This window comes from Nelusetta ayraudi, unplaced genomic scaffold (assembly GCF_046127955.1).
Source record: "Nelusetta ayraudi isolate G7.1 ecotype Tasmania unplaced genomic scaffold, CSIRO-AGI_Nayr_v1 ptg000058l, whole genome shotgun sequence".
In the NCBI taxonomy this organism is placed as follows: Eukaryota; Metazoa; Chordata; class Actinopteri; order Tetraodontiformes; family Monacanthidae; genus Nelusetta; species Nelusetta ayraudi.
In genome coordinates this window covers 1,441-23,516 of record NW_027466108.1, presented here as the reverse complement: position 1 = coordinate 23,516, position 22,076 = coordinate 1,441, and the positions used below count along the sequence as shown (strand labels likewise).

Here is a 22,076-nt window from a genome sequence, read left to right as displayed (position 1 = left end):
ACACTTTTGACTTCTTCGCTTCATTTTTCCTCCCATCTCGCTGTCTCCCCCCCGTTTTTGTTTTCATTGTTCAGCAGAGACGCGCCAGTAGGAACTGCATTTTAATCATGTTTTGCTAATAGAGGGAGGGAGGAAAACAGAAAAGGTGGGTGAAAGAGGCATGGAGGGTATTGTCAGTCTGTGCAAAACCTACTGCATTGTTTGTTAGTTTGTTTTTTTTTCCCCCTCCTTGTCACATGCGCGCGCCAGTCTGGGTCGTCTCTATTCCCCGCAGATGCATATCTGCCGTTTTATCTTTTGCTCTCTGTCTCTCTCTCTCTCTCTCTCTCTCTCTCTCGTTTCTGCACCTTTCTTGCTCCCACAACATTCTTAATATCTTCAGTTTGCCCTTTGAAACTGAATACACGTCACACTTTTCACTCGGGGTGTCATAAAATATTATCACAGTCATCGATTGTAGTCTCAGTCCATAAAAAGGTGAGTATTCTTTTCTCAATTGCAGGATGAAGCTTTTTTTTTTTTTCTCTCCATGCTTTTCAAGCGTTGCCCACGTCACGTCCGCGATGTAAACCCGGCAGACGTGGCGTGACGCCGTGAAACACCCTCAAGCTACTTGCAAGGGCGAACAAAAACATGCCCCGGGAGCAAAAAAAAGAAAGAAAAACATCCATGTGTTTACTGTAAGCATTGCACTTTGATTTCCCTGGTTTTTAAAGAGCTCGTCTCACTGTAATTTATCCACAAGGGCCCTAAAGCAGACCCCTGGGAGGAGAGCTGTGATAATAACCATATCCTTGAGGATATGTTGGCTTCCTGGCACTTTCAGTGGATACGAGTGATGGTGGTAAGTTGGGCATGTGTGTGGCTCTGGCACCGACTCTTCCCCCCCCCCTTGCTCCGCCTCCTCCACTACACCCTGATGCTGTGTGTCGCTGTCCTCTGGCCCCCCCCTCCACCTCTCTCAGCTCGTCGTCTGTCCGGAGGCCTCCTGTTTTGCCGTCCTGTCGGGGGGTTTTGTTGCACAGTCACCTGTCCACTGTCTGCGTCTCGTTCCGCAAGCACACGCTGCACGCTCGGCTCACTAACCCCACACCCCAGCTCCAGGACCACCCCTCCCCCCCCCACGTCTGCCTGCTCCTTATGGAGGTAATAGGAACTAATGGGGCTTCAGCGGGGGGAAGGCAGGCTTTCCCTCAGCGCTGCGGAGCTGTCACGCCGCAGTCTGACGGCTGCTGGATTGTTGTGCGAAGGTGCGTTAGCTCCGTTTAACAGCACTTTTTGAATCCTGGCCACTGAAGGGGGTGATATGGATTGACTCAAATGATCTTCTGGGTGAGGGTGGCCTTCATCAGATGCTTGAGGGTGTTACTTATTATTTCAAAAACCCTCACTAAAAAAAAAACAAAACACTTGACTGTTAGCAGCTTCATTTTTTTTTTTGCTTGTGTGTGCGTGTGTGTTTTCAAACCCTAATTACTTTCCTCTCACAAATAATGATTGTTTTCGCACCTTATGACCCCCAAGTCACTGCTAGCAAGCACCTAACAACCTAATTCCAAATGATTTGTGCAAATAATGTGTGTGCGCGCCTATGTGTGTGTGTGTGTGTTTCTGGTTATGGATGATGGGCTGATCCGAATGCTTTTTTTTTTTTTTTTTTTTGCCTCTTAAAAGTTGCTACTGAGACAGCAAAACTATTTCATATTGCCGGAGCAAATCCCAATGCTCATTATGCCTAATGTAGCAACGCCGGCTCCCCCCAACTGTTATTGTTCTGAATCGTGTGCACACAAGCGGCTGAACCAACTGAACTTTTTGACTGATGAACTATGCATCAAAGCGGCACTCGGTTGCACTGTAGGTGAGGAGTTCTTGTGTGTGTTCTCATCCGCCCAAAGAAGTAACTCTTCTCCCCGGCTCTCACCAAACAGGATGTTAAAGACGGCACACAGTCAGCCCTCGCGGTCTCTCATTGGACAGAATGTGGAGCACAACACTTGACAGCGGTGTCGTCTGAATTTGAAAGTCAGACGTGTTAGGAGGCAGCCGCCACCTTTTCTTTTAACAAGAGTCATAAATCTGTAATGAGCACAGAGAGGATGCATATTTTATTTACTTTTTTGAAGACGTGATCCCTTCACTTCATAGGAATGCACTCCCACTTCCCTTTCAAAACAAAGTTTAAGACAGTGGCTGTTACAGCTGTTTCCAGGCCCCGCGCCTCTCTGAACATGAATATGTAATTAAAGGTAGCGCCAAAGTTAGAAAGATCCAGAAAGATCATTGCAAGCCAGGGTGATTAATCAGACGGATATTAACCTGCACAGCCGCAAGATGGTATTTAATCAAAGAAACAATAAATATAGAATACTGAAAAATCTCAATCAGCTCCCCAGAATAGAAAGGTGGATGCACTGGATCTGCTTCACCTCCCGGTGTCAAAGGCTTCAAATGCCTGTCTGATCCCATCCAAACAAACACCCTTTCTGTGCCTTTCCTAAAAATACGGGGACTCATTTACACCCCTATCTTTGGCTGTAGGCCAAGACAAGTAAATCTAGTTTTTCTAAAAAGAAAAAAATGTATATCTTGTGCAGTGCCATATGTTTTAAGGCCGTCCAGACGTGGAGACAGACAAACGGATGGTTTCGGACAGACAGATGGGGATGGGGAGGGGTGTGTGTGGAGGGGGTGGGAGGTGTAGATGGGCCTCCGCAGTTAAAACCAGGCCAGCAGAGGACAAGAGTAATGTTGGCCCATTCATCACCCACTGCCAGCCTGGATGGTGGGAAGGACAGGGGAAGGAGAGTGCGGGAGCAGGGGAGCAGAGGTGAGACAAAGTCTGGGGGTGAGGGGAGTTGGGGGTTGGGGGGACGATACTGGCCAGGCTGGGGGGGGGGGGGTGTCCGGGCCGGAAAAAGTGATCAAGTGCACAAGTTTGGGTGCGGTGCGGCGTGTGTCTGCGCACCCGACCTTGAGCCTGATGAAGTGGCTGCTGGGCCGGAGGTGATGAGAAGTCACCAGGGGGAGATGGGTGAGATGGGTAAAGATGATCAGTGGGAGAACGACCTCCTGACCCCCCAGATACAATAGAGATGAACTGTAGTCACTGGTCGGCTTCCCAGGCAGAGGTCATGCAAAAACACACTGTTGTGTTGCCGTCCCTGGCTTTTAAGCACTGTGTGAGGACGTTGCCCTCATATTGTCACGTTAGTGCAGGGGTGGACTAGCTTCTTGACTGGTGGGCCACAATGGGTTCTAAGATGCGGCAGAGGAGCCGTAGCAGGAGCAGATGGATGGAGTGTTTTGGTGACCCACCTCATAGGAGGAAAAAATATGTCATGGGATTTGTAGAAAACGTCATTTAATGTCAATCGAAAACAAACAAAAGCAAAGTTCAGCAAAATCAGTGTCTTTGAAGCCCCACGGTATTTAGCTCTTTCTTGAAATGACTCTTGAAACACTGAAAAAATGGATGAATGACAACTATCATATGACTGACTGGCTATTAATGTTGTTTCTTCAAGTTTGAAGGGGCCACATATGGCCCCTGGGCCATAGGTTGACTCCCAGCTCCTTCTTCGTTTTACACCCCTGTAACTGGATTTTGTCTTCGGCAGTTTGGGAGCAAACCCTCGGCACGTACATCCTTCTTCAAGGAAACCCCACTGCCGCACACACACACACATGCACACGTCTCATCCCAGCCTGTACGAGCAGCACCACGGAGTCGCGCTCCAGCACGGCCTTTTATGCGCATGAGGTGGATGCAGGACGTGTCATGCATCCCAACAGCCCGGCAAAGCCGATATTTATGTGTTTATGATTAAAGACAAAAAAAAAGAAGAGAGGCAGGGAAATAAAGATGTATTCCCCACATTCACCCTCGGATTAGTTGTTGTACGGGATAAATAATTTATTAAAACCGTGGCCTCCAAAAGGGGGTGGGGGGGTGGGGGGGGAGGGAGGAGGAACATCTGCTTCTTTCATGTGGCGCTGGCGAGGAGCCAGCCAGCACGGTGGTTTCTGAGGCCGGTCACAGGGCCTTTGTCTCATCTTGTTGTCATTCCCTCGGTGAGGCCACAAGTCCACCCCCCCCACCCCCCCGTCCTTGTGGGACTTCTCTTACCTCCTGCTGGGCAGAATCTGTGACTCACGGCTCCCCCGGTGGAAGTCGACCGTGTTTGAAGCAGGGTTCTAATTCCGCTCCGGTTCTGACGTGAGTTTTCGCCATGAGTGCAGTCAGTGGCTCCACCGATTCACAAGCTGAACTTTTGAAGTGTTTTCAACGTCGAGAGCTCATTGCCATTTTTGTAATTGACTGATTTTCAAACGACTAAAATGGCCACGGCAAAAAGGAATAAATGATCTCTATTGCGCAGCCATTTCTAAAACACTTCTCGCAATTATTTCATCTTAATCAACTGCTTTGCTTTCTGCCACAGTATAGAATTGAAGGTGTTAAATTTGTTCCAAATAGAATAAATTGAGTCTTCATTGAACGGTGCTTCAGAATTGAACATAATGCAGCGCGGTGCAAAATAATTACCCTTATAAACAATTATTTAAAATAGCTACATATGGATTTTTTTTTTTTTTAAAGTCTAATGAGTGTTTGCATGCGCGTGACATTTACTGCGTTATTCCACCGATATCTTGCAAACGCTGTGGAAATTGATTTTCTGCTGCTGCTTAAGCATTCCTCCACTCGCTCAACTTCTCAATGTATTCTCTTTTTTTTTTGCCCACCTCCTCCTCCTCTCGCCTTCCCGCGGTGAAAATTGGAGGGATGCCGGCTCCCTCTGCAGTTACAAAATCAACAAGAACACTTTCAGATGCCCTCTGGGAGCCGCATATTAGCATCCTGTCACGTTTTATATGACATTTCAATTTTTAGTGCCGCTGCCAGAGTGCGAGAGGCAAGGCGGGGGGAGGAGGAGGGAGAGAGGGGGTAAAAAAAAAAAAACAAAAACAAAGAAAAACAGGTGCAATTTCAACACGGCAGCAATGAGCGGCGGCGGCGTCTCGTGGTTTCAAAGTGATTCTGTGCTGTGATGGGATACGTGCCTATACAGTGTAACCCACTTTATCATTTTTATGACATAACCCAGCAATGTGATCAGAGGCAAAAACAGTCTCAAATGGCCCTCTCTGTTTTCACCCCTTACATATGAGGATATATATATCTATATATCTATATATATATTTCTATATATAGGGCAGATATTTCAGTTTGTGATGGGCCGGGTCCTCTGCGACCTCTGTTGTTTAGCTCCAGGCCCTGGGTCAGTGAAGAGCGCAGCGTCTTTGCAAAGTTTACAGCTGCTCCCTCTCCACACTTCTGCCTTTGCAAGGTGGCGCGTCAGAAAAGAAAAATGGAGCAGCCGAGCGAGCGAGGGAGCGAGCACGCACACGCACATACAGGCACCTTCCCTTTATTAAATATTTAATCAAGCGAGTTCACCACATTTGTTCACCGCGATTTACCAGCAGATGCAGTGCGGTTAGCCTATAGCGATGCTGTGTGCTGCGCGCCTCCCCGCTGTGCGCGAGCGTCCCTGGGCTCACTCTGATGTCACACAGGGTTGTTTCTCCTTAACGCATGCAAACAGCTCGCATCGCCTTAACAAGCCCCCCCGCCCCCCCCGTCTCTGTCTTCCCTGATAGCGGCGCTCCCACGATGCGGCCGTGCTCCGCCCGCCCGCACGCATGCACGCCGGGCCGGCGAGCTGATTGGCGGGCGGGAGGCTCCCCGCGTCCCGACAATGATGCAAACTTTCGACACAACCACAAAAGAAAGCGTTTATGGGCTTTAAACGGGCGCGCGCGCAATTAAGGCAGCTCTCCTCCCGCGAAGAGTCACAAAATATTGCCGCTGCCAACCTGATGGGAGTTAATTGATGTCAGAGATTCTCCTCTGCGCGCAGCAGCATTTTATCCAGGGGGTAAACAATTTTCACACCGCAGTGATTTTCAGTTGTCCTGACTTCAAGTCACCCACAGTACACATATGCAGTAGTAGATATATGCATATAAAGATAAAAATATACATAAAATGTAATGTTTAAATGGTATATGTGTATATATCAAAGTGTGACTATGTAATGCATGAAACAATCAATTTTACAATATTATAGATACTTATTCTCATTTAATGTTTTTTTAATCTTGCAAGATGCAAGATGCAACCAAAGCTGAACCTTGAAGCAGTTTAAACAATTAGATAAAGTTTCTCAAATGATGCACTGCACTGTCCTGCAGCAGTGTTGCTGACTTAAATACGTGTTTGCATGGCTTATTCACAGTTGTGCCACGTCAGCTCTGTAAGATCCTTTTAAGGAAGGAGTCTCTTCAACAAGCATCAACGTGGACCCTGCAATGAGGTCCGAGTTCATACAAGGGGGGGCCCACCCGCAGATGTCATTTTATTAACTGTGCCTTCAGGTCTCCAAACAAAAACCCACTTAGTGTCCCTGACTGACAGGAAGAGACACAGCAGCATTGTAGCCCAGCTATCCCTCATACTTTGTGAAGCCTGTAGAAACTTTTAACCTGGACTACACTGCGGCATGGTGACGTCTCCTCCCTTTACATGTCCACTATGTCAGTCCTGTTAGTCCAGGCTGAAAACCTATTTGATGGTTGCGGCTTTGGGGAAGTCCAGGACCCTTCTGGTCTAATCTGTGCCCTTGCTTGTTGAGCCGCACAGCAAGACCAGGTGTGCACATCAACCTTATCTAATAGCTGAAGGGTGTGTGTGTGCCTGTGTGTGTATTAGGTTCCATTATAAGAACAGGTTGCCTGGCTCCATATGTGCACAGTGTGCAGGGAAGCTGGGAAAACAAGGCTCTCCACGGCCCTCTGTGTTATTGCTACCTCCCGCCTCCCCGAGTGGCGTTTGAAGGCAGGAAATACAAGTCGGCCCGCGGTCCGAGGGGCATGTGGCAATGGTTTATACTCTGGCGACCTCTGACCTCTCCCGTCCACCCCCACATGCTCTCTCACACCACTCCCTCGGCCCCAAACACACTCTCCCCTGAGCCCGAGAGCGAAGCGGGACCGTACCCGTCCCGGTGCAACGGACCTTCGCTTAGTCCCGAGATTTGTTTGGCCAGCCAATGGAAAACAGATGGACGCTGCGGAGGGGACTGACAAAGAGGAGGAGGAAGAGGAGGAGGAGGGAGGAGGAAAGAAAGCAAGAGGGGAAAAGATGGGGCATTTTAAAACATTTGCAAAGAAAAATAACCCAGGGACCGACTGTCTAATTATATCTATTTGTCTTGCCGGTTCTGTCGGGGAGGCCAGTGATCATTTTTCACATCTTCCCATCCTGGACGGAGCCTGAGAGGAAGAGGAGGGTCTCAGTGGGGGGAAAGGGGAGGGTCAGGGGGCTGATAGAGCGAAATAAGGTAAAAGACTCTGAGGGGTTTCAGTCTTTGACCGCTTCGTTGTCTTCTATGGACATGGTGACATCGCTGATCCAATAGAAATCATCCTTCCCCAGATAAGATGTTCAATTTATTTTGCATCTCTTCATGTCACTCACAGTCATACAAACATACTATCTTTAGTAAAGGTGTTCTATTCTATTCTATTGTTCGTGCCCTTTAAAATCAAGGTTCTTTATTACCTGAACTGTTTCTAACTGAAATGTGCATTTCAACCACATTTTAAGTTCGAACAATTACACTTCTGTAATATCTGAAACCAGTTGCTTCGCAGAAGCTGGACCCACAATGCAGATTGAACAAGTCAATGTATTAACTGAATATATTTAAGGATTCAAATAAGGGTGTCGAGCCAAAAATGAAGGGCTGCAAAACAACGGCTGAGCTGGGACGAAGATGCAGTTGAACGGACGGTGCTCTCAGAGTAACTGACAAACTGGCAGAGGCTAGGTGATCAGAGCAGGTTTAAACACAGGTGTAGATGAGCAGAAGGCAGTCAGGTGGACCAGCGGCAGCTAGGGAGCAGGTGTAGCTGATCATGTGGATGATGCCTCCCAGGCCAGCTGCCAAACAGGGGAGACGGAAAACCACAGGAAGTGAGGAGGAGAAACAGGAAACGACTTCAGATCCCAACAATTCTCTTTTTCCAGTTTGCCCCCTTATTGACGCACATTATTGTAACTTCAGGTTGTGATAGCAGGTCGCCCTCCTCCTCCCGGTGTGTTTGTCCCTCTCGCATGTCCACCAACCACATCCAGCTGCAACTGTGTGCGTGTCCTCACTTTAAGCACAGCAGCTCTCGATGGCTCCCGGACCCCTCGTGTTGTTTTTTTTCCCCTTGTTCTCAAGTTGTCCTGCATCAGAAGTTGGAAAGAGAGGAGCTCTTTCTTCATGGCGGGCGACAGCGTTCATGAGGTTGATAATGATGTCACGGCCGGTGACATCACAGTGTGCCAGCCACAACAAAAGAGGGCTCTCTCATCCCCTCTCCCCAACCCCCAGTCCTCGGAGCGGCCTTGGCCAGCGGCTGCCGCCGAGAGAAAGGAAGACTCGCCCGGAGATTGACGTATCCAGTTGGCTCACGCTTGAATTCCTCCTCTCTGTTCGCACATTCAGATTTTTCCCTGCGTGAGCCTTTTTTTTTTTTAAGTTGGAGGGGAGCATTTTGATTTGTTCTGCCGACTTTATATCTCCATCACTGCCTGGAAACGGCGGGGTGGGGGTGGGGGAATGGGGAGCGCTCCACCCGGTGCCGCTGCTGGTGCGTTCAGGATATCCGACGATTTGGCTCCGCGCTGCAAATCTTTGACGCTATTTAACATCTATTGTCTCCGCTGTGGTGCCGGAGCCCAGCCTCCGTCTTCCGTCTCCCTCTCTCACTTCCTCTCTCTCTCTCTCTCCGTCCCTCGCCCTCACCCTCGCCGTCTTTCATGCCCACCCACCCCCACACCCCACTCCTCTCTCTCTCTCTCTCTCTCCCTCTCCCTCGCCTACATCTCTATCGCCCTCATTGCAGGACTCGGAGAGAAAGGGCTTCATGAACAAGCTCTATGCCATTCAGGACGTGTGCATCAGTGTGCAGAATGCGCTGGATGAAGTGGCCTCCTATGGCGAGAGGATAAAGAAGTGAGTCGTAAGCCTGCTCCTCGGCACCCGGCCCGCGCGTCCCACTCTGATTTTTTATTTTTTTCTCCCTCCCTTCCTCCCTCCCTCGCTCCATCACCCTTCCAGCAGTGCCAGGTTGCCCCGCTTCTGAATCCAAAAGCCGGGGTTCTGTTCTCAGGAGACGCTGCCAGTGTGACCCCTTCCCGCTCCTCCCCCGTCCTGTCCCCTCCCCACATCCCTCCCCCCGAGAGGCAAACAAACAGGCTGCCTTTATGTTCGTCGCACCTCGCCTCACCCGCCGCGACCTCCCGATAGATTGAGCGCGTAATCGGAAAACGCAAACGGGCGAGTGTGTGTTTGCCCCACCCAGCCTCCGACCAGGTGCTCCGGTGTTTCAAAAAAGCCGGCCGAGTATAAAGGCAGTCCGTTTAGTTTTTGATTAAAGGTCGCGGGTTTGCAGGTAAAAAAGACAAACAAACATTTTAAATCAGACTGGAACAACTCTGACCCGTGTTTCTGTACGTTTGAAAGCATTTTGCAGAGCCCATATTGTAAAACGCAATGAGTCACCGGCGACTTTCTCCCCGACCTGCAATAACCCTTGCATTCGTGTCGTCCTCACATACCCTTGTGATGGATTTGTAGGGTGAGGGCATCCAGATCAGCTTGTTTTGCTTCCAAAGTATTAAAATGCCCTTGCCGACTCCCTTTCACTGCTTTATTCATTTATTTATTTATTTTTCCTTGACTATACTGAGACTGTGTCTTCATATCTCTGTTTCACTCTCTACTCTCTTGCAGCACATTCAACTGGACCGTGCCTTTCTTAAGCTGGTTGGCCATCGTGGCTTTCGGAGTGGCCACCACCATCATCTACTTCATCCCTCTGCGATACATCGTGCTGGCCTGGGGTGAGCCATAAAAATCTATTTATTGTTCTTCTTATTTTTTTGTAGAATGTTGACGGACTTGGAAATCAGTTGGGATTCACAAAGCTTTAAGAAATGGATGCCGCATTCACTTCTCTCTCCCCTGCAGGGGTGAATAAATTCACCAAGAAGCTGCGAGACCCGTACGCCATCGATAACAATGAGCTGCTAGATTTCCTGTCCAGAGTTCCCTCAGATGTGCAAGTGGTGGGTTAAATTTTTTTTAACTTTAATCTCAATCCCTCATACGTCTCTTTGAGAACACTCCTTCCTTCCATTTACTGAAGTCTGCTTCAGTTGGTTCATGGCTCAACTTTTTTTTCTGTCTCACCGTCCGTCACCGCCGATCGATTGTTTTGTCCGCGACAGGATCTAATTCATTTGTTTGAGAGCCTTTCGGCCTTTGATTAAAGCCTTCTTTGTCTAATTCAATTTTCACATACGTAGCTGCGGCTGTGTAACGAGATAACAAGGTTAAGTGAGTTTAGTGCCCGGCCCATAACTAGCTTGATTGAGTCCACTGCGCGCTCGCTCGCGCACAATTACAGTTAGCCGCGGTCTCCCGGCTATGCTAGTAATTGGACCTGAGTGTAAACCGGCTGTTTAACCAGCCTCATGCGGTTCTGCCTTTACATTAAGCGTGAGATCAGATTAACTTTGTGGCTGCTTCGTTAGGGGAAAAAAAAATAAAAGCGTGGACGGCGTAAGGCCGTGCTGCGTAAGACAAAGTGCAGTTTAAACGGCAATTAAGCCGCATGCTTGTGAAAGTCGCGGCGTTATCCAGCGCCGGCGGTGTTCCTCCGTGGCCGTTAAGCCCCGCCGTGCTGAGTTCGACGCGCGCACACGCGCACGTCAGCACGCAGATAAACACACGTCGCGGGCTCTGATACGACCAATCCCCTGCCACATCAGCACCGACACGCTTCCCCTTTGATCGCTCGTTGCCCACGACCGCTTTCATCTTTACGGGGTCATAATCCTTGCTCCCTTATACCCCCTCCTCAACCTTCCGTACCCACCCCCCGCCCCCGCCCTCCCCCTCCCCCTTTTAGCCCCTGCGCAGTTTTACAGTTTCCCAGTTTTACTGGCTTCTGCTGCTGCAGTGGGCACCTGGCAGGTAGCTAGCGGCGGTAAATTAGCCTCTGGTAAAGTGCAGCCACCTTGCACACCTGGAGCCGAGCGCAGGGGGGCCCCTGCACCGGCAGGTACCAGGCCTTTACAAGGCCCCTAATGAGGTCCCCGCCGGCGGCCGCAGTCGCTCCGGTCCAGTCGCCCCCGTCACTGCAGTAACACCGCGAGCGCTACCGCGGCGGTTATTGCTGCAGCTGTCGACACTGTAAGTGTTGCTGGGTTTTTACGGACAACTTTGAGCATTCCAGAGCAAGATGGCAGTCGACACACAGGGAAAAGGAAGGGACATAAGGTCGAAATGAGGAAATGACCACTCTGGTGACTTTGTGTAAGGTGTCCTAATGTGTGTGAGGACCGAAAACAGGAGTTAAAACTTTAATAAAATAATTTTCTTGCTTAGTCTGCAAAACAGTCTGTGTCCTGTGTCGCTGAGGTTAATTTGCCGCAAAGACACGCGGCGGCTAAAAAGAGAACGTTCTGCTCCGCGGAGCGTCGCACTTGCCGCCTGCAGTGGTGGATTCACCTCCCCACCCGCCTGCCTGGTGGTGCACAGAGGAGCCGGGGTCCAAATGCAGCACCCCCACTCCTACCCCACCGCCCCCACAGCCGCCTGCATGTCCGCAGCAGCCAACGGCATCTGAGCACCGACCGGCTTTGATACCCTGGATGACTAATGAAGGTCCATTTATAGGCTCTGGTGTAACACACACACACACACACACACACGCCCTGCAGTAGTGCATGAGAGGGCTGTGGGGAGGGGATGTGTAGCGTTCCGCATCATTTAGAGGTGCTTTCGTGCAGCCAAGACCTGATGAGGTTCTAATGGCTTCATATACAAAAGGGCGTCCAGGCTCGGACTGCAGTCCGTCATCGCGTGTGCAGACGTGCACCTAAGACACGGCTCCTGCAGAAAGCAGGCTCGGCCGATGACACCGGGCCCCTAACAGCACCGTCAAACACCCTTTAAAAGGGAGGCAGCAGGTGGGGGTGAACCTTTTTTACCAGCTGGACAGTTTACTTAAACCATTAGTTCTCTCCGTGTGGAGCAAAGTTAAAGTGCGCGTTTACAACGGGAGTCACGCACTCTTTTGGCGGAAGCACGCTGCTGTTGGATTTTTATTGTCTTCACCTGGAGTTGCCGGAAGTGAGGTTCAAATCAAATTAATTCCTTGCGTTTTTAACATCTCTACGAAGTTAAAGTTTGTGCTCATTTTGATTTTTGATTTCCATTTTCAGATGTGCAACGGCCAAAGGTTAAAGCTTGATCGACCTATCGAGGCCCTATTTACATAGAGACAGCTTTTTTTTTTTTTTTAAACTGACAATTTTCCGGAGCTCTCTATGGAAAAACGCCTCCACACAGACGTCTTTTAAAAAAACTTGCATTGGAAACAACTGAAATCGACGTAGTACCGATGCCAGGCCTTGTGTGGCGCTGCGAGTTTACTCCCGAAGGCGGAGAAGGAGAAGAACACCCGGAGTACGACGGCGTGTTAGCAGCTCGCTAACACAGCACCACGGAGATAGCAAAGATCGTTTGTGCAACCACAAAATATCTTACCGTTTTCACACAAACCCGTCTTCCTGTAAACAGCCCCTGAAAGTCTACAGCTTTACACGGCTTTCCGGTGTCAAACTTAAGACATTTTCACGCCTAGCAACCAATTAGTAGCTGCTCAGGAGACGTCCCGCCGCGGCAGCTCGCCCCCTCCGACTTTGTTAAAAAAAATAATAAATTGCGGGGCTCACGTCACCTCGGCGTGAGTACCGAGTCCCTGAACTCACATACACACGTACACCCGCGTTTGCCTGGGAATGGTTTAATAACCTTCGCGCTCCATTAGCCGTCACATGAGACGAGACTCGCCAAAACGGGAGGAGAAACCAGAAAAACACGGCGTCGTTAAGATGTTGCCTGCTTGCATCCCCCCCCCAATGAATTAATCCAGGGGTGGGCAAATTTTTTTGACCGGTGGGCCACAATGTGTTCTAACATTTGACAGAGGAGCAGGAGAAGATGGATGGAGTGTTTTGGTGACCCACCTTATAGGAGGAAAAAATATATCGAGGGATATGTAGAAAACGTGCTTAAATGCCAATTGAAAATGAACAGAAGAAAAGTTGCAACAAAATCAGTATATTTGAAGCCCCACAGTATTTAGCTCTGGATTGAAATGATTCTGAAAAGACTGAAAAATGGAGGAAATACAGCTATTTTATGACTGATTTACGATTACATAATTTCTTCAAGATGGGCGGGCCAGATTAAAAATCTTAAAGGGCCCCATATGGCCCTCGGGCCATAGTTTTCCCACGCCTGAATTAATCCAAGAATTGTCTTGCAAGCTTTGATTTTGTCTTTTTATTTAAAAAAAAAAAAATTTGCTGTCACACACCCTGGTCCGTGTGTCCGTCCTGACATGACCAGAACCCAGCACGACGTGGGGTGGGAAGGAGGGGGAGTGGGAGGTTGTGGGGAATTGAGCTGGGGGGGGGGGGGGGGTCCCGGGATGCTGTGCGGGTGACACCGTTAAACGAGGCGCGGTGCCGAGTACACGGCGCCCCTTCAGCAGAGCAGCACTTCAAAGCCTGTTTTGCACTTGTACTGTCAACATTGGGGAGAGCAGAGGAGAGGAGCCGAGAGGAGCGAGGGCGGAGCAGCCTTTGAGCAGCGCCGGGTCTTTTACCCACAGCCTCTCTTGTCAATGTTTCCTTTAACGCTTCCCCACTCGCGCTACCAAATTGCTTACGCTAACGCCGCATCGTTTCTTTTTGTTTTTTTTGTTTTTTGTTTTTTCCTCCCCCTTGCGCTCTTTTACTTTCACCCAATTCCGCTCTCCTTTATTTTTGCTAACGCCCCACTTTCTCCTCGTCTTCCTCTGCCTTTTTTTTTTTTTCTTCTTCTGTTTTTGACTTTAACTAGCTTTTGTTTTCCCGCTTTCGGTTCGGGCGACTGTGTGTTTGCTTTTTGTGCGTGTGGCTGTGTTTTTTTTTTTTGTTTTGTTTTGTTTTGTTTTGTTTTCTTCTCGTTGTTGGGTGAGGTGAGCGGGGGAGCCAGGGGTATATAGCGTCAGGCAGGCCTGTCACCTGTAAGGTGGAATTGAACCTGCGACGCATGAGTCCCCCACCCCCACCTTCCCCCCTCCACACACACACACACACACACACATTTCTCTTGACTGGCAGCTCTTCACAGAGAAAAACTCCTGTTTGATTGATATATATATATATATTTATTCGATCCCCCCCCCCCCCACCCGCACTCTTTCTTTTTCGTCGATCCCCTTCGCTCCTCTTCATGAGGAAACAAACCCCTGCTTTTCTCCTGACACGCAAACTTTTCTTTGTGTGTCTGCACTCACAGAGAGTTTGCTTTGGACAGGGATGTCAGTGCGGCGAATTAAATTGCCTGCTCCTTTTTCTGTTGTTTGCGGCTGCCGTAGGCGTTTGGCCGTATAATGGGAGCGCCAGCAGTCGGTGATCTCGTACGCCGCCGTCTGTCCTACTTCTGGATCCACTTAAACTCCGAGCCGGCAGCGCGCAAAGAGCGGTGATAAGTTTAAAAATACAAAAGATTTCACCGGATTTTTTTGCCTGCTTCAAAACTCAGCCATTGAATATGTTGAGCGACGTTTCACGCAGGTGTGATGACACTTGATAGTTGACGAGTTCATCAAGCGATCCGACTGTTCACCCACTCGGTCATCCGAGGCCACTGCAGTCGCTGAGTGCAGCGATGCGCGAGCGGTGACAATTTCCCCAATGTGGGATAAATAAAGGCATTCTTATTCTTATTCTTACACACACACACACACACACACACACACACACACACACACACACGTTCATGAGGCCACACACACACTCCAACCAACTGAGCCTTTCCTCTTTTGTCTGCTTTAGTTGGCAGGGTTCTGAAAAGGCCGTATCTGTCATCATTGGAGTGCCCACTGACCTCACCCTGTCTCATCCCGGCTCCTCTTCACTCATTGTTTCCTCTTCACTCTCACCTCCCATCTTCCTCCTGTTTGCCTCACCTGGATTATTTCCCTGTCGCCCCGGGAGATTACGGCCCAGTCCCGTATTTGTGCAGCTGCTGCCTCGTGAACAAAAGCAGATCCGCAGATCAGAAGTGGCCGCCTCGTGCGAAACATTTTGAGCGGGGGATTCCAGTTAACTCCGCCAGAGAGTTTGCGGTCACGCGGACGTGACGGCGTGCGCTTGCATTCGGTCCCCTCGTTCCGTCTTCCGGCTCTCGCACGACTCTCGGGTTCCCGTCGGTTCAGCGGAGGACGCAGGAAGAAAGTGTTGCCAAAGCGTCGCCGCACCAGAATGAGATGGATGACAAAGACCCCCCCACCCCTCCAAACTCTTTACCCACGAACCCCCCCCCCCACGTTCCCTTCCATGGCGCCGAGCGGTGCCGCTGTTCCCATCCACAGCAGACTGGAGGCGCCGCGAGACGCAACAGACGAACCCCCACTGACGTCACTTTGTTGTGCGCATGGAGAATCAGAGAGGGTGTCAGTCAGTCAGTCAGCCAGCCAGACAGTCAGACAGTCAGACAGTCAGTCAGTCAGTCAGTCAGTCAGCCAGTCAGTCAGACAGAGTAGCCTACAGTAGAGCAGCACAGGAGGGATTCCACAGCCAGTACTGGGTCTTTGGTGCTGCCACTGTCTCGTGTTTGTTTGTCTGTTTTTTTCTATCCGTATTAGTATTCTGATTCAGTGGCTAGTGCTTGTCAGTGTCTCGGCTCCAGACTGTATTCAAGTGTGCATACACAAGTGTGTTTGTATGTGCGCGCGCGCGTGTGTGCGTACACTTTGAAAGCGAGGGACTGCCGGAGTGACAGTCTCCGGTTGTCGACGCTCAGCCACTGTGATGCCGTCGCATTTCGAGTGTCCATCACTTTGGAGCGGCTCGTCTGTCGTCGCTCCGCTCGCCAAACTTTTTTTTTTTTTTTTTGCGATCGGCGTCTGCGAGGTGGCGGGGGGGGGGGATCGGAGGGGGCCGGGGTTTCCCCACAGGAAGAGCGGGCGGCTGGCTGGAACGCTGGAACGTGTCTTTGAGTGTTTTTTGAAGACGATGCTCCCGAAATGCGATTAGAGTTTTTAGAATCGCAGGCAAGAAAGTAAGTTGGGTAAAGAGTCATGCGATTTTTTTTTTATTTTGTAAAATAACTGATTTTTTTGTGAGATTTGTGCGGAAAATTTATCGCAGCGACTGATGATGATTGATTTTGATGGGGCAGGGCATATTAATGAATAGTACACACACGATGTACTCTAAACGTTGCAAGATTAGCAAGGAGGCTAAATTGCATCTATCGTCGCAGCATAAAACATTTAACATAACAAGATCACCATACATTAAAACCACAAATGACAACAAATGACAAGAGAACAAAACTCGTAAACGGAGGCCAAAGCCACGAGCGAGACCACTTTTACCTTTTCACCCAGTGAAGCAGCTACTAAATAACATATGATAATGTTGGGAAGTCTGCATGGAATCATCAAACTAAATTTCAGCAGTCGATCAAATCTACAGGACGATTCACTTAGCGCGGTTGAGTCCGAGAGCAGAACAGTCACAGGAGGTTGAAGATGTTGCTCCTCTCTTGCCTGTTGCCAAAATGAATACTTAGAATTGTTAAAAAAAAACCTGTTTGTCTACTGATCTTTATCGCTGATGGTCGACTTGCATGTGACGGTCGGGTGGGTGAGAAAACGGTGGACGCTGCAGTCTCGTTTCTGTTCCCATCTTGTTTCTCCTCCCATCGCTGCGGCTGCGGCTGCTGCTGCGGTTGCTGCTGCGGCTGCTGCTGCTACTCAACATCTTGGCACACTGAGACGACTCTGTTGTCTCTCCAAGCTTTCCCATGAGGCCTTGCCCTGTTCTCTTGTTTGCTTGTGTGATCCCTTCCCTCCGGCCACTGTCCCACGTCTGTGAAAGTATGCGCTCGCACACGTGTGTTTCTCTGCGAGCACAAGTGTATTTGGACTTTTGGGGGGGGGGGGGGGGGGAGAGAGAGAGAGAGAGAGAGAGAGAGAGATAGCGTGTGTGTGTGTGTGTGTTTGTTGTAATCAGTGTGTAATCCCCTCCCCGAGGCCACTGTTCCACACAGCTGGACTCAGAGAGCCTCTGGAGGGTTTCACTGCTATTCAAGCATCCTTTGCTCTTTCCACCTGACCGGGTGGTGTGTGTGTGTGTGTGTTCCTGCGTGTTTTAACAGGTGCAGTACCGAGAGCTGAAACTGGATCCCAATCCCAGTCCAAATAAAAGGAAGAAAAACAACCCCGGCTAGCTGACGTCCGCCCACCGACTCGTCTCTCCTTCTCCACTTCTTGTCTATTACTGGACGCCGAGTCGCCGAGGAAAACAACCCTGGACCAGTTGAACTCATCCTCTTCTTACGTTTCCTTCCTATTTGCTTCTCTTAATACTTTATTTCCGTCTTTAATTATGTCTGTATGGTGCCGTACCGTTTCCTGAAGTGATTCCTTTTTGTGCGAAAAAGACGACACACTCGTTTTTCTCCTGATCGTTTTTCATGCGTCGGGTCCGTGTTTGCAAACACGGATGGAGTGGCATTTCATTTTTAATTCATTGTGTGACGCACTCTTCTCTTACAATAATTTATAAGCGCTATAAGTTGTAATGTTTTTACTTACCACCCAGAACAACACACTCTCAGCCAGTCCACCCGAACACAAGCCTTACAGTTACATTCAGCATCCTCACTTTGACAGATTTTACAGTTTTTAAACTAATTTATACATCATTTTGTTATTACGTTGATGTTTTTTCTAATTGGTTTTATACTGAAACAGCTTCTGTTTGCCCCCCCCCCCCTACACTCCCTTTCCCCCTTATTTTCTTTTATGAAATGACATTCTCTTCAGCGGCACTAATATGAATCGACTCCACTTAACTCAGCCGGCCAAGTTGATTTGCAATTACGCCGGTAGCCTCCAGATACGTCCTTGTACACAAAACCGGACTGGCAGGGCTGAAGGCTGCAGCAGTCTGCGCTCCACCCACGGCCAAATTGGCTTCCTCTTGTATTGTTTGATTCAAAGATGCGACTCCAAGACAAAGAAGAGACTGAAACCTCAGCAGGCAGAGGTATTAGTAAAGAAAAAAATAAATAAAAATTAAGATTACATAATCATTAAATAATAGTCAGAGGGAGGAAAGAACATTGGTGTGACATGCAGATTCTTCCACCACTTGTCCCTGTCATTTAATTAGCTGCGGCCTCAGTTGGCCCCTTTGAAAGCAGGTCAACCAGTCCATCAGAGTGAGAGACACACCCACGTTGTGTCCCTGTGAGCAGCGGCGGCAGCAGCAGCAGCAGCAGCAGCAGCAGCGACAGCGGCAGCAGCAGCGGCAGCAGCAGACTGGCTCCTCGGCTGCCCCGCCGCTGATAGAGACGTCACCCAGACTGTGCAGAGTGTCGCCAGGCAGCCGAGGCCTTCAGGCTGCCACAGTCCTAATCTGCTCTGAAAGGCTGCTCTCCCTTTTCCTCTCCCGTGCATTTGCCTCGGTGGCCGTGCACACACACACACGCGCACACGCACACACACACACACACACACCCTGATGCCCCCTACCCCATCACGCCGCCCCGCCAGCACCCCGCCAGTCTCGGATGAAAAGCGCGGCAGCCCCGCCTGAGCGGCGGGCGCAGCCTCCACCGCGGGCGCGCTCGCGCACAGACACGCTTCCTGTGATGCTTCGCCCCGGGCTGGCCGTACCCCCGCCCCACCTCCCCTCCCCTCACCCCCTTGCCCCCCCCCCCACGCCCACAGCTCAACTTTGATCTCGTCTTCTCAGAGACGCAGGCGCGGGCGCCGTTGTTTTCCCTCCTCTTTGCGCGCGCTCGCGTTTACATAATCAAAGACGTGTTGCTTTTTCCTCGGCGCTGGCGTGCGTCACGGTTGCATCGGCCCTCCAGCTGTAGACTGCGTTTACCCGCAGCGGCAGCGGCAGGCGCAGCAGCAGCAGCGGCAGCAGAAGTGTCAGCCGCTGTCTGGTTTGCAGGAAGGAGGAGGGACGTCAGCCGCGGCGCGACCAGGCCAGAGTCCGAGGGGGGGCTCGGGCCCGGGATGAGCGTGCACGTATGCGTGCATGCACTCCTCTCTCCGGGTTCCCTTATTCGTCGGTGGGCCGGGTTGCAACCCTGTCTGGAGGCCCTGGCCCGGGGGGGGGGGACTCTGGGCTTCTGGCTGAGCGTCTGCTAAAAGATCGCAGCTCGGGCTCCATCGCATCCACCCGACCCCTGCCCCCCCCCCGCCCACCCCCGCCTCCACCCACACCCCACCCCTCCACCCACCCTCTCTCTGGGCCTGATTGTGTGCCACTCTCCCCCGTCGCCCATCCATCTCCTCTTAAATATCAACAGGCCCCGGTTCCTCCGTCACTCCGGAGGGCCATTGATTTTATTTTGTAGCTTTTAAGAATCCACTTGAAAGACAATAACCGCCTGGCCCCCCCCCCCACACACACACAAGAGCCGCCCGGCGGACTGATTACAGCCTCCTCAGCAAACACGGCGCGGCCGGTGACGGATGGATGGCTTTTTATAACGCCCGGAGGGACCGGCGGAAACACCTGATACGTGCGTGTCTTCTACTGTATGTCGGGTTTTCCTTTTTTCCTTTTCCAGAAAGAAAATCGTGGTGATGTACTGTGTGGTCCTGCATCCAGATACCTTCTTTTATTCTGTTATTTATGATTAGGCTGCGTTTCCTTTTGCAAGCAAACCAAAGTGTTTTTTATCATGCAAGATGTCGAGAAAATCAGTTCTATGAAGGAATGTATCAGACTGACGGCTGTAACGTTGTTGGGGAGGGCGGCGGGGGGGGCGGGGGGAGGATGAAAAAAAAAGCACTTTTATTTGCACCGAGGTTGAAATAAGACTATTTATTTTTGGAATAATATTGTACAGTCCGACCTACTTACTAATTTATGTTGGTATTTTATACGGTATGCCTGTTGATGGTCCGGTTATGATATCGTAATGTCGGTGTATGCCTTTTCATTTTATATGATCTGTCGCTTTTTTTTTTTTTTTTCTTTTTTTTTCCGCCTGCGATGTTGCCTGCCTTTTGGACATCATCTTCATGTGCCCACTGTTCTGACCAATAGCAATTTAGGGCAGCAATAAAGAGCGGAGACGCTGATTGGTCAGCAGAAGGTCGAAAAGAAAAAACAAACATATTTTGAAGTTTGAAAGATGTAATGCATCAGATACGTGTAACTCATTTTGAAGGGGGGCAGGGGGGGTGCGGGGGGGGACACGAGAATAAATATTTTTTATCATCTTGAAGCGTGTTTTGAAGTTATTCTGTGCGCATGTTCAGAGCCTTCAGTCTTTCGCTCCGCCACTCTGCCGTCAGTCAGGCTTCGGCCTCCTCCTTCAGTCTTGTTCAGCTCCAGGAAGTTTGCTCATCCCTCACTGCGGTCAGCGCGGCTCATGTCCCGAGTCCACACCAGCGCCTCAGTCAGGACGGCCCGCCAGAGAATCCATTTCACTCTCTGTTGCCCTCCAGAGGTCACCGGCGGCAGCCGACGCCGTCTGGAGCTGCGTAAGTTTACAGAACGGCGCACTTTAGATCAGTGGTGGAGAGTTTTTTTTTTTTTTTTCCTTATCATGAAGTCACGACCCAAATTTATTCCACGGCACTCAAATTTATTGGACGCGAGCCCACTTTTTTTTTTTATCTCGTCGAGTAAGTAAATTGAAATTGACTAACATTTTCTGTGTGTGTGTGTGTGTGTGTGTGTGTGTGGGTGTGTGTGCGTGCCGCAACCCAATCAGAACAGCTCCGCGACCCACTTTTGGGTTGTGACCCACCAGTTGAGAAGTGCTGCTTTAGAGAATCAGAGCACTGCAGGAAAAAAGAGGGCAGGTGAATAGTTATATATTATATATATATAGAATTTTTATTTCTCTTAAAGTTAACAACATAGAAAAACAGTAGAAAAAAACAGCGACGTAGGATCAACAGGCTCAACGCAAATGTAGTTCTTGAGGCGTTAACATTTTAACGTGGACGTGCCAGTCTTTTTTTTTTTTTTCTTTCAGTGAGTCATCTCCTCCTCTGCATTGCAGCTCAGCAGTTCTTCCACTCGGCACCTGAGATTTTCCACGATCTCCATCAGGAAGTGCGTGTTCTCCCCCTCGCACTCCCTGACCGCCCGGGACACCAGCCCCTCGTGCTTCCCCCTGCCCAGCTCCAGCAGCGTCTCCGTGTCCTGGGCCAGCCTGAGCGCACGCTGGTCCGCCCAGCCCCGAGTCACCGTCCCCAGCGGTTCTTCTCCCAGGGCGGCCAGCAGCCTGCGGCCCGGCCCGCTGGGCCGCACCAGGCCGGACAGACCCCGTTCCTGCTGGTAGGAGACCAGGATGTGAGCCAGCAGGGTGGATCCCGCCTCCAGGAGGGGCAGGTTGGTCACCTCGGAGGAGGCCCTGTCCCTCAGGGCAGCGTCCCCGAGATGCGCGCTGCGGAGGAGCTGCTCCCTCTGGCCGGGTTCGGACACCAGGTCCAGCGGAGTCTGACCTTCACTGTTGGTCTGCCGGAGGAGGACTGAGCCTGGAGGGCGAGATGAGACACACAAACACGCACACATGCAGTTTTACCAAGTGTTGAGTTTTCATTTATATTACAGTTGCAACACACACATGCATTGCATTCAAAACGTCAGCCAGACTGATATTTTTTCTTTAGACAAAGAATTCACAAGTCGTAACGGCAGTAAATACAATAGTACAAATAGGCATTAAAGGTCCAAGGTAAATTTTATAATTATAATTTTATATTTGTGTACAACCGTTGTAAGGGTAGAAAAAAAACAAAATTATTTTTATTGTACTCTGACTATACACTTTAATTTATGTATTTATGGACCACCAACTACAAAACAAACATGGTTTAGACAGTAAATGTGTTTGACC

General features: G+C 50.0%; 1 protein-coding gene across 9 annotated transcripts in view; it reads left to right on the top strand.

The window, feature by feature from the left end:
- Nucleotides 1–19,973, top strand: part of mctp1a (multiple C2 domains, transmembrane 1a) — a 99,278-nt gene extending 79,305 nt beyond the window's left edge. For 4 of the 9 annotated variants that reach the window (XM_076039125.1, XM_076039124.1, XM_076039130.1 and 1 more), the window contains 5 exons: nucleotides 746–844; nucleotides 8,965–9,074; nucleotides 9,855–9,964; nucleotides 10,092–10,189; nucleotides 17,352–19,973. In XM_076039125.1, coding sequence (XP_075895240.1) covers nucleotides 746–844; nucleotides 8,965–9,074; nucleotides 9,855–9,964; nucleotides 10,092–10,189; nucleotides 17,352–17,423 — 489 coding nt within the window. In that variant the 3' untranslated portion in view covers nucleotides 17,424–19,973. Of the gene's footprint in view, nucleotides 1–745; nucleotides 845–7,300; nucleotides 7,590–8,964; nucleotides 9,075–9,854; nucleotides 9,965–10,091; nucleotides 10,190–17,351 lie in introns of those variants that run through there. The other 5 variants (XM_076039126.1, XM_076039133.1, XM_076039131.1 and 2 more) reach the window with 3 other exon arrangements.
- The last annotated feature ends 2,103 nt before the right edge of the window (nucleotides 19,974–22,076 follow it).